The sequence below is a fragment of the Mus pahari genome, chromosome 20 (assembly GCF_900095145.1).
Source record: "Mus pahari chromosome 20, PAHARI_EIJ_v1.1, whole genome shotgun sequence".
Taxonomy (NCBI): domain Eukaryota; kingdom Metazoa; phylum Chordata; class Mammalia; order Rodentia; family Muridae; genus Mus; species Mus pahari.
In genome coordinates this window covers 9,205,437-9,223,262 of record NC_034609.1, presented here as the reverse complement: position 1 = coordinate 9,223,262, position 17,826 = coordinate 9,205,437, and the positions used below count along the sequence as shown (strand labels likewise).

Genomic DNA, 17,826 nt, shown 5'->3' with positions numbered 1-17,826 from the left:
CAAAAGTTGCCATCTTCCCTATGGTTGGGTCCAACTGTCCTGAGAAGGGAGACCCCCAGGAAGGAGCCACCCAAAATGCTGAACAGGCCGGGCTGGGCTCTGATGGTTTCTTAGTAGGAGCTAAGCACCCCCATCTGTATGACTAGGGCCAGCAACCCGCCACCACACACACACACACACACACACACACACACACACACACACACACACACACACACACACACACTGGTCAGGTTCTGTATGAGCAGTGTTGAGAGTGCCTCACTCCAGCTGCCCTTTGGTTGGACTGTGGACTCAGGGCCTGGGCAGGGCCTCGGGGCCTCGGATGGTAAATTTCCCTGCAGCTCCAAGGCCTGTTTCTGTGCTGAGGCTGGCACCCAGTGTGGGGTGATTCTTCAGGAATAGGGCTACATCCGCCTGCCCCATCTCTGTCTCCGTGCATGCACGTGTGCTCCCCTGCTGGCACCTATCCTATCCTACTCTGTAACAGCATGGGCAGCCTCCTTGGGTAGGCTGTGTGTGTGTGTGTGTGTGTGTGTGTGTGTGTGTGTGTGTGTAGCGGGTAGCCTAACTTTGGAAGTAGAACACATTGGAATATAGGCAGATGCACATTCTTCAGTCCCCAGTCACTGTGGTACGTTGTCAGGATGGATACTGTCCTAATGAAGTCCTAGATCGCTCTCTGCCCTGGGTCCCCTCCTCCCTTGTTAAAAAATGTTCATAATTTGGAAAGAAAGGGAACTTTTTACAAGCTGGCGGATCTAGAGAACTTTCCATCAGTTTTTTTCTGGCCTCGTGATGGGTGGGGCCCTTTTTTCCTTCCCTGTTCTCTCCTGCTCTTCTCATAATCTCCCTACCCCCTCTCTTCCGAGCGCGAGCGTGTGCGCGCGCGCGCGCGCACGCGCACACACACACACACACACACACACACACCCCTACCCCTACTTACCTACCTACCTTAAGGAGACCTCTAACAACCACCGGTCCAGAAAAGCTAGAGGGGGTTGAGGACCTCTCTGTACCCTCCTGGGCCAAATCCAGGCTCGCCACCCCTCCCCCAGAGGCTGTTGCACTGCAGCCTAGAGTCTCCCAAGCTCTACAGAGCCTGTGCCAAGCAAGACCCAGGCCCAAAGTCTGCTCACCCTCCCCTGAGCGCCCGCCGCACTCTCCTGCTAGGCGGGGGTCCCCTGGGTCCAACACTGCCAGGGAGGGAGCGAGAGCTGAGCTCACTGCCTCGGCATCTGCCCTCCCCCCCCCACCTCTGGTGTGAGGGCCAGCCGTACTCCCGCCAGCGCCTCGCTCCCTAATAGCTTTTTAAGTCCAACCACATGTGTCTGAGGAGCAGAGCGGTGCCGCCCCTCCTGCCTCGGCGCTCCCCCTGGCTCCGTGAGACCACCCTCCACTTACAGCGCCTGGGGCTGGGAAAGGGATCTGCCTCCCAGGCCCACCTGAACGAGACAGGCTGGTGACCGGCCTGAGAGTAACTCCGGAGGGTCACGTGAGGGCAGTGTTCTGGTCCCGGGGTCCGGGGTCCCTTTCCCCCTGAACTGCCCGAGATCTTGTTTGTGCATATGCCTCAGTGCTAGGGCCTTGTGCCAGCGCTGCTTTCCTTGAACCTAGCCCCACTGGGGTGACCCCACAGTCGCCTCTCTGACTCAGTACACGTGCGGTTCCCTGTGCGTGTGAGTGGTCTATCGGGAGGCCTGTGGGGTGCGGTTTCGCAGAAGGGGAGTAAGGGCTGGGAACAGACCAGCGAGCAGGCCTGGGGTCCTAATGAGAAAATTGCTTCCAGCCAGCGAGCCCTGCTCTGTGGCTGAAATTGCATCCAGCCCCAGCCAGCTTGAGCTAAAGAAGACTCCGCCCTTTGGCAAGGGTTTGGAGCAAGCCTGTATACAGCTCATTCTGCCTGCCCTTGCCCGGTGCACCTAAACTGAGGCACCTTAGTCGCCAGTTGCTTGGGCAGGGCTGGATTATGGACCCGACCATCCTCATCCTCAGGAGGTAGAGGAGTGAGATCTCCTCCCGCTGCCACACAGGTCTGCTGCAGTTATAGACCCACTGTGTGTGGAGGGCCCAGAGAGGGGCTGGGTAAGCAAGGCCACGTGCCAAGCGGCGTTTGGCTTACAGAGAAAGGCTATCCAAGGAGCCTTGGTTCTCCATCAGCCCGGGTACGGATCTGCCTGGGTGGCATCCTGTCTTCCAGGCTGCCTCATTCGCCTCCTTGGGAGCTCAAAGCAGGACCCTTCTGTACTTCCAGAGCTCAGCACCCCAGTCACAGGCAGGAGAACCCAGTGGGTGAAAGGCTGACTTAGCTTGCTTTATCTCCGTCCTTCCCTCAGTTCTGCTCTCTGAACAGAACTAGCTGCAGAATTTGTGGGACTCGAAGCAAAATAAAAATGCTGGGCCTCTTGTTCGAGTTAAAACTGTCAAGACAGTGATGTCAGAATCCAAGGCCACAAAGGCAGCTCATGGCAGCTCAGTTTCCGAGGAGGGTTGGTACCACACATAGACTGCTGGCTTGAACACTGGCTCTTCCTGATTGGACCAGAAGGTCCCTTACCGGTGATGAGGGAGACTTGTAGACTCTGGGGCCTACAGGTGGGAATCTTCCTGCCTGCAGGCTTTGTCATCTGCTGATGCAGCCTCCCACCCCAGCATTTGGCCATCCTGCTTGATGGCTTTTAGAGATGTGGCTGGAGAGGAGGGGGAGAACCAGCTACATACTCCATGCCATGCCGGCAGGGTAAGACTATCTTGGTCACCCTGGAGACGCAGAGATGTAGAATCACAGCCCTGGGCCTGGGTAGCCCAAAGTGGAACCTGCTATTTGCTGGGCCAAAGGTGGTTCAGGTTGTCCTATCCCTCTGGGTGGAGCCTCCGTAGCCACAAGTTCCAGAAACTGTGGAGAAGGGAGCTAGCAGGAGTGCTGGGGGAAGAAGGCAGGAGGAAGGAAACAGCCCCATTGTCATCCCTAAATTACTGGCTGGGGTGGCAGGGGAGGAGGCGGAAAGCCGACATTGTTTACTTAATTAAAAGTAAACAACAATTTGCCGCTGCCAGCCTCCCATTAGCCTTGTGTGGAGCCCCAGAGCAAAACGGAGACTGACTTTAGGCTTTCGCTCCCACCAAGCTGACACCCCCAGCCTTGGCTTTTCCCTGATAAAGCCCTTCCCTCCAAGATCCCTTTCCACACAGGCCCAGGAGGGAAGGTGAAGCAAAAACTTTCAGGAGTATCCCACGGGGTGTGGATCAGATCTATGTATCGAGACACTGCTTCAGGACTTGGTGGGGTTTCTAGTCTGCTCCTGTAGGGACCCCTGCTAGATACCAGTCAGGCCAGGTTGTGGCAGCCAGGGCAAAGCAGAGGATGTTGTTCCCTGAGAAAAGTGCAGAGCCTCATGACCTCAGGGCCTCCTCCACACTACCTGCAGGCCAGGGGCCTCTCTACCCACCTCCCACATTTCCCTTAGCAGCTTAGAAGCATACTTCTTCCATCCTTTTGGCTCTGCTCCCAGAAGGGGCTGCTCAGGGCTCCTGGAGGGCTAAGGAGAAAGTCAAGCTTCTTGGGGGCTGTAAGAGAGGGCTACTGGACACATACCCTCTCCTCCAGGTCAAGACAGCTTCATGTAACACACACACACACACACACACACACACACACACACACACTGGGGAACTCCTCTAAATAGGGATGATGAGTGTGAAAGGTTGTGGGCAGCTTCTGCTGGCCTCTGGGGCCTTGATAGACCATCTTTTCAAGGTCTGTCTCCACTTCTCCTGTAGAGCCCACCAAAGTGATGGAGAATGCAGGTTTCAGGCTGGACCTTGCTCAGGCTTGACCTCAGAGTCAGGTCACCTGCTGAGAGAAAAGTCACAAGGGCACAGGAGCACTGTTACACACACCACGTTAGAACACTCTCAAGCCTTTGGGGACCAAGTGACTAAGTGGGGGTGTAGCTCAGAAAAGGAGCTGGCCAAGAACATGCAGTCCAAGGGGCAGATGTGAGAGAGGCCCTGTTAGTGCATGCGTGGAGCTGCAGGATTCAACTACTGCCCTAAGCGAGCCAGTCCTGGCCCCTGTGAACCTTTGTAATTGTACAGACATTTTGGTTGGGGCTTGCAGGAGGCTTAGCACCAGATGAGCAAAGGCCTGCGATGCTGTCTGGTCCACAAAACATGAACAGCCCCTGCACTGCATCCCAGACAGTGTCCTGGTCTCCGGGTCCGCAGTATGAGGGTTAAGAAGAAATGTGTCCTTTCAAGATTTCAGTTCTTTCTTCATTCCCTTTGCCTCTCTGGGGTCACACACACACACACACACACACACACACACACACACACACACACACCATAGCTCTCAGGATTCACACACATCGGGACATTCACAGGCACTGGCACACAGAACAATCTGGGAAGTTGGTCCTGCACTTAATTGAATTAAGGGGCTGGGTTTGGCAGGACACTGTGTATCTGAGCTGCACTTTCTTACAGGAGGCAGGAGGCAGCCACTCAGGCCCCCTGAGCAGGCTGTCCCTTCCTCCTTTTCCCTCCAGCCCCCCCTTCCCTTGCCAAAGATCATACACAGGGATGGCCCTCTCAGTTGCTTGCTTTCCCCCCACGTTACCCCCTGATGCTCAGCTGGTGTGAGTTGAGGGCCAGGGCCTCCTGAGGAGGTGCTTCCAGACTGAGGCTGGGGCACTGTTGGGGAGCACTAACGGGCCAGTCTCTCCTCCCTCCCGGTTCCCATCCTATATTTGCATAGGAGCTACAAGGTACTGCTGAGTAGAAAGTGGAACAGGCCAGGTGGCGGTGGCACAGGCCTTTAATCCCAGCACTCAGGAAGCAGAGGTAGGCGGATCTCTGTGAGTTCTACAGAGCAAGTTCCAGGACAGCCAGGGCTACGCAGAGAAACCCTGTCTGGAGGAGGAAGCCCGAGGGGGTGAAGCAGTCTTTCCGTCTTTGCCAAATTTAAACCTCTGACCACTAAGGGATAGGAGTGATTTGTGATTTGTTCTTGATACTCCAGGCCAGTAGCCCTAAGAATAGGTGCAGAGCATGCTTGTGGAGGCTCGGGGGGGGGGGGGCGGCGGGGGCTGAAGCCCTTCCTCACGGTAACCAGGTGGGGTAGAGGGTAGACTCCCTCAGAGTTCTGTCTCATCTGGCATGCATTCCCACTCCAGCCTCTGCTTTGACAGGGTCTCAGGTACCTGATCTCAGCCCAGAGTCAAGGCTCGCTCTGAGAAGTCCTCATCAGAGGAGTCCCTGGGAGGGCTCATCAGGAGCGAGACTGGAGGACAATCAGGCCAGCCTCCCCAGCACCGTTTCCAAGCACAGCACAGCACAGCACAGTCTGGGTCATGCCACCGCACTGCCCCAATCCACTCAGAGGAAACCCCAAGCAAGCACTTAGCAGCAGGGAGCCATGGATCCCAGCCCTTCTGAAGCCCGGTGGGTTGGGGGCTGCCTCCCTTGACTCCCGGTGTGCTGGGGCTGGGGACTGACCAATGGATGAGGGAGGCAGCCAGGCCCAGCCAGACCCTTCGAAGTAATCTGTACTGCCCAGGGTCAGGGGGGCTGTAGGGCTGGTCTCACCTTGGCTAACCTCTGGGCGGAACAAAGGGGCCTTTCTCCCGCTTGCAGTCCGGGAGGGTGTGCCCGCCTGTTTCTGCCACCCTCACAAGCACAGGCAGTGCTTTCCTGTGCCGAGGTTTTGTTTTTGTTTTTGTTTGTTTGTTTTTTTCTTCCTGACTTCTTCATTTTTCTCCCTGTCTGATGCTCCTAATCTGGCTTTCAGTCCCCATCTTCTCACTCCTGCCGTGTGGGTGCTAGAAGGATTTTTCCTTTCCAAGACTTACCAAGTGTAAAGACAACTTAGCACCAAGGGTGTCCAGAGCACCTTGGGAGCACTCTCGGGGTCAACAACAGAAGACCCTCAAATGGAAAGCACCTTACTGGGGCCGGGCTGGGCCCAAGGATCACACCCCTGCGGACCAAACACCTGGCAGCCTCACCTTCTGCTTCTCCTCGCCTCCCTTTTGGAGGTCTCCTTCCACCCAATTCCCCACTGCAAACTGTTCCTATCCAAGGTGTATGGTGAGCTCTGCCCTGACCACATCCCGGGATGTGCCTGTGCAGTCATGGGAGCCGCTGGCTGAGGCAGCTCCGTCCCTGACACAGATGCGAGGTCTGGTGGTCATGCTGGGTTCTTGTCTTTCCTGCTGGGCTCAGCACGTGTTCAGAGGGAACCCTGTCTTTGGAACTTCTAGGCCAGCACCCCACGGGCTCGCCCTACTGTGACCGGCAGAGGGCAGCTAGTGTTAACTCGCTGCGCCACCTAGCTACCTTGTTGGGGAGCGCAACGTGAAGCTCCTTGAGCCCCTGCAGGGTCCTCAAGGACCTTTGGCACCTGCTAGCCTGATGTATAGGTGGATTGGTTTTTGTAGTCCGTAAATAGCCCGAGTTTCCCTTATATGTACGTAGTACATTCTATGAAACCGTCTGTAGTGAAAGTCAAGGCCCCATCTCTGCATAGGTCCAAGCTGTATTGTATTAGGAGGCCAGAGAGACCAACTGGGGGTCTAAATAACAAAGCTACGATTTGGACCCTAGGCTCCTGAGTCTAGGCCCAAAGTCCTTCCCAGCCCCCAGTCCCACATGAGCCTTGCCGAGGTACTTCGGACTCTGATTAGGAAATTGGAGTTAGCCAACAATCTGGAGGCAGAGGCAGGCAGATCTCTTGAGTTCAGGGCTAGCCTGGTCTACAGGATGAGTTCCAGGACAGCCAGGGCTACACTGTCTCAAAAAAAAAAAAAAGATAATAATAACAGACAATCTTTTATTAAAATAAAAAAAGCCAACAACACAAAACACATTTGGAGTCAAGATTTCAGGTCCTTCGCATCTTGTGTAAACGGCTCTAGCAGGCTCTGGGCCTCCCATGTGGAAGAGGGGCAGGCCGTGGGCGGGCAGAGTACTCTCTTGCCTGCCCTTTTCTAGGAGCCCTGGGCTCCTTCTGTCCATCAAGTCCTTTGATAGGAAGCTCAGCTCAGGTTTACAGGATTAAAGGTGGAAACAGGAAGATGGCTTGTCTTCAGCAGGGGAGGAAGGTTCCAGCTAGGGGGTGCTCTGTCCCCTGGGGGGTAAGGAGGGGGAGCCAGAGTAGAAGCCACGGTGGCAAGAAAGGGCTCTTTAGAGTCTTAGAGAGGTGGTGGGGATGAAGCAGTAAGCAAAGTCAAGAGGCCTTGTCCTCCTGGAGCTGATGGAGGGCTGGCTCCCGGAGACCTAGGCAGCCAGTCTGCCAGTGCTGACCCAGCTGGGGGCTACCCAGCGGGGAAGGTTTGAAGACAGGGCTGCTAGGCCTGTAGGTGGGAACCGAGTCTTGCTGAAACATCTGATTATGGGGTGTGTTTGTGTCTGCCTTCCCTTCACCAACCAGAGTTGGTCTGCCCACAGCCAGGGGCTGAGGCGGGTACTCCAACGCAGCTTGCCCCGTACGGCCAGGTAAGGTGGGTGGGCTCTACTAGGTTCCCCACTGAGCCCCAGCAGTCTTTACAGGAGTGGGCAGCAGCGGGGACAGGATTAGAGATGCTCAGGGCAGCAGAGGTGCCGGGGCTCATGCTCTCTGTCCCTCAGGCTCCATGTCCTGTGGTGAAGAAGCTGCACCTTAGGGACCTTCTCTGCACCAAACTGAAAGAACTCACTTCTCTTTCTTCTCAGATCTTCTCCCTCCTCCTCCTCCACTGAAATCTTGTGGGTGGGCATGGAGGGTCCGGGCCTGTGGGTCCCAGCTCACCCTCTGCTGCTTGCCCTTCTTTACAGGACTGAGAAGCAGGTCACGCTTTCAGCTTCATTTCTCCCTGAAGCAGCTTCTACCCTGGCCGGCCGGCCGGCTGCCTCCTCTGGCCTCCTCCCCACACTGCTTGGCCTGACCCTAATTCTTCCCCTAGCTCTTCTCTACTACACTTTTGCTCTGGACTAGGGCTTACTTCTTCCTTGAAGCTCCAGCAGTCCCAGGCAGTCACCTATGTGACCTTCAGAGCCTCTGTTGCCCCTCTCATTCCAGGGCTGGCATTAGGGACTGACTACTTCCCTCTGAGAGTAAGTAGACCAAGGGCAAATGTATTTGGCTGGGGTGGGGGTGGGGGGTGCTGCCCAGCCCTGGGAAGGGGAAACACTATTAATAGCCTCAGGAGCAGCTGGGGATGGGGGGTGGGTATCTGGTTAGCCCAGCCTGGCCTGGCCTGGCCTGGGCAACTCAAAGGTCCAGAAAGGGCAAGGCTGGAAATAGAGGGAGTGGGGTGGGGCTCAGCTTCACAGGACACACATTCCCCACCTCCACCCCCACCCCCTCCCCCACACTGGCTCTCTCTGGCTTGTGGTGTATTGAAGGCATTGCCCGCTGTCAGTTTCTACCCAGCTCCTTGAGGAGGGGACAGGTTCTTAGGCTAGGGGTACTTGTCTGGACCCCATTGTCATATGATCCCTGGATTCAGGCCCTTGGAAATGCTAGACATAGCTGCTGGCAAATTATGGCACCAGACAACATTGCCAGGAGTGGATTCGTCTGTAAAGAAGGCAGGACTATGGGCAGCAGGAGCTGTGGTCTTATGACTTATTCTCTTTCCCTTCCTGAAGACCGGGCCATCCTAGGGCCCGGGTCTGTGCTTTTGGTATCTTCAGCTCTCTCAACCCCAGGGCAGTGCAGGGGAGGTTTTTGGAGCTGGAATCTCAGAATCCAAGGGCAAGCTCTGTGCTCCCCACTTCTCTTTTAGCCTTGCCCGCCTCCCGGGGTCTTTTCCCCATCCCTCCCCATGTGATGAGTAGCCTTAGACTGCTGTAGGAGGACATACCTATATCGCTGGTGCATCTGGATCTGCCCTTTAGTGGCTGAGAAACCCCTCTGCTGCTGTCAGTGAGCCAGGCCCCACTGCTCACTGCTGGGGCCTCTGGGTCACTGGTGAGCGGCGGCAGAAGAAGAGAAATGGCGATTGGATATAAGAATCAGAGTGTGGAGAGCTGCTGCTCAGAGCCAGGCTTTGGGCCGGGAGCTGTGGTCCTTGTTTCTGACCCATTCCTGATCCAGGAACTCAACAGGCAGGTGTTACCTACAACAGGCAGGTTTTAACTATTATCTACAGCCAAGCAACCAACATGAACTCTGCCAAGGCCGCTGGACCGGGAGGCTCTGGAACATGGACCTTACTTGAGGTGTTCATGCTATTGCTGCCTGCATTTGCCTAGATGTTTCTCTTTGTCTCCTTTGTGCTCGGATAAAGCCAGGGTCTCCAGATTGGTAGAGGACCCACACAGTTCTCCAGCAGTCTAGATCAGTGGTTCCTTTCCCGGCAGGTTTAGACTCAAGAGGAAGAGAAGGTGAGCCTGGGCCAGGTGGCTTCTGCCTCTTCTGGACTCTCTGAGTCATCCCGCTCTTTCGGCCGGCCTCCGTACTCCCTCCTACCCGCCACCTCTGATGTGAACTCTGCTTTGGTGGCATTCCCAGCTTGTGGCACCTCTGAGATACCCCACTGGGATTGGTATAGCTACCCAGCAAACCATGGGTCTGCTTGTTCATTTCTGGTCCTTGAGTTGCTGGGTCTACATGTGTGCTTACCCATGTGTTCCCAGGTGGCCCCTGTTAGACTGGGTGTCTTTGTCTGTGACCTCACCTCCTTCCTCTCCTCTGCTGGTCTCAGCCTGTCATCTCTGAGCCCTCCATTCCCCTACCAGCTTGTCCCACTGCTCAGTGCTCATCTCTGTCTCCAGTTCTCCCTAGGCCTCTGGCCGTTGGCAGATACCTGGCAGGGCACACCCAGCCGCTTCTGGCAGGCAAAGACCTCCCTGGAAGGCCAGACTGTCCCGGAGTAGAGGGAGATGGGAACCCCACTCTTGTTTTCTAGGAGAAAGGCATGAGTTTGGGAACACCGTCTCCCTGTACTCAGGTGGTGGGAGGCTTGGTGTCTGGGTGATGAGGGTTCCTGTTTCCACAGCATGAGTGATGCTGAGTCAGACTGAATAAGATAGCCTTCTCCTCATGTAGGACCACGAGCTGTAGAGAGAAGAAGGCAGGCTGGTGGTCTACCCTCAGCCTGGGGGACCTACAGACTCCTCTCTGCTCCTACACGGTACCTAGGAAGCAGGGGAGAAGATGGTGTGGAAAGTAAAATGTCATTTTCCCATGCCATCTCTGGCCCACCAGGTCCCTGTTGTCCAGCCCACCAGGGTATCCACCTGTCTCGCCTTGTGCCTCAGCCCTCAAGTCGACTGTATGTCCCTGTGGTCTTATGACTTACTCTCTTTCCCTTCCTGAAACTTGCTCCTTCTGGAACACCTCCTACTCCCCTGGCAGGTGTCTCAGGTCAAAGCCAGAGCCCTTGATGTCTGCGAGATGAGGTGCTGAGGGTATAGAGGAAGGTTGGCAGACACGTGCGTCATCCTGCTTACTCACCCACAGCTCCGAGGCAGTGATTCGGGGTCAGGTTCCTGCTCCTAAACCGTGAGAATCTGGAGGTGACAGGAGGGGTGTCCCAGCCCCTGGACAGCTTTGGGTTGTGTGTTTATGTTATCGTGGGCACGGGTAGGGAACATCAGGAAGGAGAGGGAGACCTGAGAAGCCCCTTGTCTCCCCAGCCCCGCCTCCCTCTGCCCTCTGGCTGCCCTTCACTCTCAAGGACTTCCTCAGTCCAGGTCCCCAGTGTCCTGTTTGCTAAGACAGGGAGAACCCCTTTGTGACCCTTCCCCCAGCCCCCATCCATCGCGGCCCCCTCCTCAGGGTGTCTCAGATTCTCTGACTTGGGTTTCAGGAGGGACAATGGTCACATTCTGCAGCTCTGATTGCTGCAGGCTGGGCCTCTGGCTCTCCTTGAGATTGGGTTTCCTGTGCCCTGGACACTCCGGAATCACAGGGGAGGGGGGGAGAGGCAGGCAGATGAGATGCAGCTCTGGGGAGGGCGGGAATGGGAACTGGAATCACACCCACCGCTGCCTGCTTCTGGACCAGCAGTTTGCCATAGTTGAAGTGTCCCTTTCTATGGCTGTTCCATCTTACTCTACCTTGTCTTGTCACTAAGAAGGGGCTGGTGGCATCTGCAGGTGGCACATGTGGCTGAGGGGATAACAAGTGTGTTCATCTGAGTGTATCCACGTGTCCAGGTATGCTTTTGGAGGACAGCAGAGGCCAATCTGCGCACCCCTCCTGGCCCCTAAAGAATATGTTGGGTGAAGTCCATGGAGGCAGCTGGCCAGCGAGCTCCAAGCAGCTGCCCCTTGCAGAATGAGCTTGTTTCGCATGGGAGCCGTGGAGTGTTGGATGTAGTGAACAGGAATTCCTCCCTCACTTGCTAGGAGCCATAAATACATCATTGTCTGTGGTTGGATATATATATATATATATATACATACATACATACATACATACATACATACATACATATGTACATACATCAGGGTCAGGGTTTTGGGCAATGCTGGGCACTGGTTATGAGAACTTGCCCTCCAGAGCTATGCTTATGACACAATCTTCTCCCCGCCCCCACACATACACACTCGCGCACACGCACAAGCACACAAACAGAAGTGAGGGAGAAAGAGAAGTGCAAGGAGCAGAGAGCATGACAGAGGTTAGGAAAGAAAACCCAGAGATAGAGAGAGAGCTGAGAGAAAGCCAAAATCGGGCTGAGAGCAGGAACCTAAAGTATGGTGGGTAGGGCAGCTTTATAGGAGGTGTGTTTTTGTTTTGTTTTGTTTTGTTTGTTTTGTTTTGTTTTTTTGGTCTGTCCCAGGAGCCATTGAGAGGCATGGGGAAAGGGGGGGGCCCCATGCTGTCTGACACCTGTGGTTGGTCGGTCTATAAGTTGCAGCAGCCGGGGAATGACCTGTGGGATAGGCATGACTGGAGGAGAGCAGGCAGGAAACCTACAGTCAAGGTCCTTTTGTAGAACCCATGTGGGCCTGTGCCCAGTCAACCCCAATTCATCATCTCACCTGCTCCTTCGCAGCCCTGCCTTCCAAACACCCTGTGGAGTAGCCAAGACCACTAGCAGGGATGACCTCTGCTCATATCTTGTATGAGCAGCCTGGGTCCTCAGAGAGAGACAAGAGCTGTGCACTTGCCTGTTGCAAGGTGCCTGACCTCTAACCAACCACCCAACAGTACTAAGAATGAACTGTGAGCTCTCTCCAAACCTGGCTCAGGTGGGCAGGGCCAAGCTACCTGCCCATCGAGGGCCTCTGGCGAACATGGGGAGGGCTTGGTTCTCAGGTAGTTTCATTGGCAGGGCAGAGTGGGAGAGACTTCGGAGCCTGGGGGAGTGTGGTTCTTCAACTCCAGGACTCCGGAGACCATTGAGTTGTCTTGGGTTGGGTCCAGGGGAGGGGGTGGTGAGCCCTTTGTCCTGGTTCCTTCTCTGGAGGAAGTGGCAGGAGCCCCGGGCTCTGTAGAAGGGGAGTGCAAGGAGGAGCTGTTTTCTTTTCCCAACCCGGGCCAGGGTGAGCTGAACAGAGGAGACTGTAGTAACCCTTGCTTCCATGGTAGCCAGACTGGAGAGGCTGAAGCAAGAACAGCCCCCAGGAGACACGGCCACGACACACTAGGGGACCAGGGTGGTCTGGGCAGGGTAAGAGACGAAGCAGCACCTGCCTGCCTTGTCTGAGCCAGTATCATCCCTGTCCCTTCACCGTTTCACAGGCCACCAGCTGGCCCATTGTCCCCAGTGAGAAAGCAGACACTGGAGGGGGGTTCTGTGTGGGCCGGGGATCACCCACTGGCAGGGACTCCCAGAGAAGACTGTGGATGGGCTGGGGACAAGGAGGGAGGAAGGGGGTGGCTGAGGCGACAAGTCAGACAAGGCAAGGCCAGGCTCGGGAAGGCCACCCTCCACCTTCAGAGTGAGAACTCAGCCCCCTCTGCACCGCCTTAGGTTCTCTCCTGTGCTTTTGGCAGTGGGCAGTGGGCAAGGTCTGTGAACAGGAGATAAAGAGTTCAGGCAGAGTATTTTTTCTCACTAACTGTGGATTTGCGTGTTTGTTCAGCTGGTGGCTCTGATAAGCCCCATTCTGCCAGATAAAAGCCAAGCAGCCACGAGGCGGGGGCCAGGGGAGGGGTTATTGTAAAGGGCCTTCCCTTTCTCTGTCCTGTTATAACCTCCTCCAGGGGTCCCAGGCAGAAGAGGGAGGCAAGGTGCCTGGACACTCTGTGGCATGCTGCCCCGGGGCCCAGCTGCTGGTCCCTAGGGATGTCCAGAACAGGCACAGACCTTGTTTTAAGGCATCCCAGAGAGCCTGCCACATGGGAAAGCTGGTCGCTGGCTCCCATCTCTGGATGTCCCTTGGCTGGCCCCTGAGCCTGACCACTGAGGACCCAGTGGCCTCTCCGATTCCCTGCCAGCCCCATCTCATGTCTACCCAAGATGTATCCTGAGCTGACATCCTTTACTTCCACCCTTGGCCCTATCGGGCAGGGGTCCATTCTTGCTCAACTGGTTGGTCCTTGGGCCTAGAGCTGGTACTCAGAGCTCCGGCTGCCTTTCAGCAAAGCTACGGCGATGCCAGGGCACCGGCTTCATCCTCCCTGCCCTTTCATGGCACAGGCAGGGATCATAAAAGCTGAGGCTAGTAGGGACCTGCAGGAGCCCGGCTGCAGCTGCCCTGGCTCTAGGGCTGGCTCCTCTGCCTGCGAGTCTGGATCCAGACTTCCAGGGTTTCTGCCTTTTGTCCTGGAGCTGAGCTGAGCTTGTTGGGGGCTGGTGGTGGCGGCATTGTGGCAATGCTGGCTAAGGCCGCCAGCCATAAGATGGCTGCCAAGATCTAAAATGGCTGCCAGCAGCGCCCAGAGCCACGCCTAGTGGCGCGTGGCAGCCGGCCTCATCCCCCCCTAGCTTCTCCTGTTTGCTCCTTTCTATGAACTAATAGTAATAACAGCAGCACCCTTTTGGGAAGTGTCCTGGTTTAAAAGGATTTCCTGTCTGTCGCACTCTCCTGGAGCCCTGTTTGTCTCTGCCGGCGCCGGCGCTGGCGCACCTCCATCTCTTTGTCACGTTCTCTACTCTTTTCTGTCCTTTGGCTGGATGTGCAAGCATGCTTGCACACACGTGTGCACATACACACACACACACACACACCCAGCTCTTCCTCTCTATTTGGCTTTTTGCAGTGGGCCAGTTGCACTCCTATGGGGTGAACTCTGTGCACCCTCAAACTGACCCAGACTTGGGGGTCTTTTGGGCTGTGTCAGTCCCAGGATGGGTGGGATTCATTGGCAGTCTGTGGGCAGCAGAGAGTGTCCCGTGTGTCCTTTGATGGACTCTGCATGCCAGTCTTGAGGCTGGACCCTTCTTCAGCATATTGAGGTAGCTTCACAGTGGGGTTTCAAGAAGGCCCTAGCGAAGGCCACCTGCCACCTAGACCCTTTGGCTTCCATTTGGACTGGCTTGGACTGGCTTGGACGTGCATCAGACCCAGGGGTCCAGAGAGTAAGAAGGAAATTCATACACTGTGATCCCAGGGTACAGCAAGGTCACAAGATACAGCTAGAGATTATAGGATGAGGCCCTAAGACACCCACCCCACCACTCCGTGGCAAAGAATGGCAAACACAGAGGTGACTGACCCATAGTGGCATGGAAGAATGCACCTCAAATTGGAGGGGGAAGCTTGTGGACATGTTCCTTATAATCTCTACCTCTTAGTTCATAGCAAGATTTACTATTATTTTTTTTTTGGAATTGGAAAAAAATTTAAAGAAAGACTGGGGCCGTAGCTCAGTCAGTGGTAGAGCTCTGGCCTTGCATGGATGTGGCCCTAAGTTTGATCCCCAGTACTGAGAAGAAAGAAAAGAAAAATTGAACAAGATGAAAGAAAAGAATATCAGGGCCCTCAGATGGGACCGCCTCCTACTTATCATGAGACAACCCAGGAGCCTGGCCAGTCTTCCCAGCCCCAGATGTAGGGTGCCTTGACTCAGGGTAGGACCCACCAACCCCACCTAGAAACCAGCAGGCTGTACATGGAACTACGGGTGAATGGTCCCGCAGCCCAGTTAGGGTTTCTGGGCCACTCTGAAGAGCCCAGCAAAGCCTTGGCCAGAACCAGGGCACAGTGTCAGATGCCACTCCTGTGGTCCTTATATATAGCTGAGTCTTCACCAAGCATCCTACAACCTACCTCAGCACCCCCACCCTCTCACCAGCTGTCATGCCCAGGCAGGCATTCTGGAGGTCCCCATCTTGCCCCTGGCACACACAAAGCTTTGGAGGACCTAGGGGGGCGAGGGCGGGGGGGGCTTTCTCAAGCTCGGCAAAATATTCACACACACACTCCACCCTGCCCCCAGCCCTGTGTGAGCTTCCACCACACAATAGGCCCTTGTCTCAGGGCTCCCTCTGAGCAGCTGTGACAGTGGGGCATGAGACAGCCTAGACAGGCTGGCACAGAATTGGGTGGCAGCAGGGCACACCTCCCCCCTCCGAGTTGCCAGGCATTGCTGTAAGCATAAAGGTGAGGTGGAGGGGCATGAGTCCATAGGAACAGAATTAATTAATGAACTCAGGGATGGGAATGCCCCTCTGGAAGAGGGAGGGCCCCGGGGGTCTGCCCCTGTTACGGACAGTGCCCATCACTGCTTCTTCCTCCTGACTTCAGACTCTTGGTCCATGCGATCTATCTATCTATCCATGGCAACTCTGACCCTTGGGGCTCATTGAGCAGTTTCTGGAGGTAGTTTGGGTTGTCACAATGAAGGTGCCCAGCGTCTAGTGGGGTAGAGGCCAGAGACACGGCTGCCCACCCTGCAGAGGGAGGGTGCCTCTCCCCCTGCCACAATGACCAGTCCAGCCCAAATGTTGGGTGAACTTACTGTCATTGTTTCCCCCAGTTTCCCCTGGGCTAGCCCTGGAACCTGGGTGAACAGGGTCTTCTGCCTGGGGTCGGTGCCCAAGGCTGGAGGGTGCCTGCTTGGTCACTAGTTGTATGAAACCTTTCTCCTGACCCTTTCTCCCTTTTGTCTCTCCTGCAGAATCCGGACAATCAGATAGTTCAAACCAGCAAGGAGATGCGGACATCAAACCACTGCCCAACGGTCAGTGTCCACCCCATTCTTCTTCCCAAGTCAGCTGTCCACTGACTTGGGCTACCATCCAAGGAGGGAGGCTTCCCCTGGTGTGTTCCCCTTCTCGGGGGACACCTGAGGGATAGTGGGGGAGCCTTGAAGGGTCAGAGTTGAGCAGGCGGAGAACCCTGGGGAAATAGCTAGGCACCCCATCATGGTCTGCCCCCACTCAACGGCCGTTTTCTTCCTTTAGGGCACTTAAGTTTCCAGGACTGCTTTGTGACGTCTGGGGTCTGGAACGTGACAGAGCTGGTGAGAGTATCACAGAGTAAGTGATGTCCTCTGAGGGCCAGGGACCAGGACTAGGGTGCAGAGGTGGTCTTCAGATCTCACAGGGCTATGTTGAGGACATCTTGGAGACTTTCTGTCCCTTTGCCCCTGAGCTGGGAGGAGCCGTTGCCCAGAGAATCCTGTCTCTAACCTCTGCTGGCAGGGGATGGGGGGAGGCAGGGAACACACAACCGAAGATTCTCCCCTTATACTCCAGTCAGGAAATCCCACCCAGGAAAGGGTTCTTCCCAGCAGCCTAGACATCACAAGACTTCTTCTGGGCTTCCAGGAAGAAGCTCGTGGTAACCTGGTCCATAGGGGCCCACAGCAGCGTATTCCAGTCTCACCAACCTCTCTGTCTTCCAGCTCCAGTTGCAACTGCGTCAGGGCCCAACTTCTCACTGGCGGACCTGGAGAGCCCCAGCTACTACAACATAAATCAAGTGACCCTGGGAAGGCGGTCCATCACCTCCCCTCCTTCCACCAGGTAAGCATGGATGACGGCTCTTCTCCTTTCTAGCCACAGCTCCCCTGACGTGAGTACTGGGGACCAAAGCCAGGGTCTCTACTAGAGCAGTCCATGATCTCAACTCCTGAGCCACCTCTCCAGCCTTTTAAAAATTAATTTATTGGGGCTGGTGAGATGGCTCAGCGGGTAAGAGCACCCGACTGCTCTTCCAAAGGTGCAGAGTTCAAATCCCAGCAACCACATGGTGGCTTACAACCATCCGTAATGAGATCTGACTCCCTCTTCTGGAGTGTCTGAAGACAGCTACAGTGTACTTACATATAATAATTTTAAAAAAATTAATTTATTTACTTCTTTTGAAGCACGCCCAACTAGCTGGCCTGGAGTTGACTGTAGTCCCCCTGTGTCAGCCTTCTGAGTACTAGGATTACAGATGTGAGCCGCCACTGTTGGCTTAAAACACTCTTTAATGACGGAGTCCCATGGCACAGCTGAGAGTTAATAGGGAATAGTGGGTGGGGTGTAGAAGGCAGATAAAAGGTGTTTTGCCTGTTCTTTGATGGGCCTTCATGATGTCCCGGCAACCTGGGGGGGAGCAGGTCTGGAGATGCTTCTACTCCTGGAGCTGGGGTGCCTGGAACTTTGGCCCACTTGACTCGCTTCTTCCTCCTCCTCCTCCTCCTCCTCAGCAGCACCAAGCGCCCCAAGTCCATCGACGACAGTGAGATGGAGAGTCCAGTAGACGATGTGTTCTATCCTGGGACAGGCCGCTCTCCGGCCGCTGGCAGCAGCCAGTCTAGCGGATGGCCCAATGACGTGGATGCAGGTATGGGCATGGCAGTGGTGGTGTGACAGCCTGTGCTTCCCTATGGCCTCGTTTGTTGGGTGGCACTTTCAGGCTCTCGGGTTCTAAGAGTGTCACGCCATGCTGATGGAGAGGAGTGGGATGAGGAGCTCAGCCATTCGAGTTGCTAGCCGACCTATAGGC

At 55.5% G+C, this 17,826-nt stretch overlaps 1 protein-coding gene across 8 annotated transcripts in view; it reads left to right on the top strand.

The window, feature by feature from the left end:
• Nfix (nuclear factor I X) overlaps nt 1–17,826 on the top strand; it is a 94,410-nt gene that overhangs the window by 56,527 nt on the left and 20,057 nt on the right. For 6 of the 8 annotated variants that reach the window (XM_021220674.2, XM_021220672.2, XM_029532761.1 and 3 more), the window contains 4 exons: nt 16,007–16,069; nt 16,293–16,367; nt 16,736–16,856; nt 17,528–17,664. In XM_021220674.2, coding sequence (XP_021076333.1) covers nt 16,007–16,069; nt 16,293–16,367; nt 16,736–16,856; nt 17,528–17,664 — 396 coding nt within the window. The remainder of the gene's footprint in view (nt 1–16,006; nt 16,070–16,292; nt 16,368–16,735; nt 16,857–17,527; nt 17,665–17,826) is intronic. The other 2 variants (XM_029532760.1, XM_029532758.1) reach the window with 1 other exon arrangement.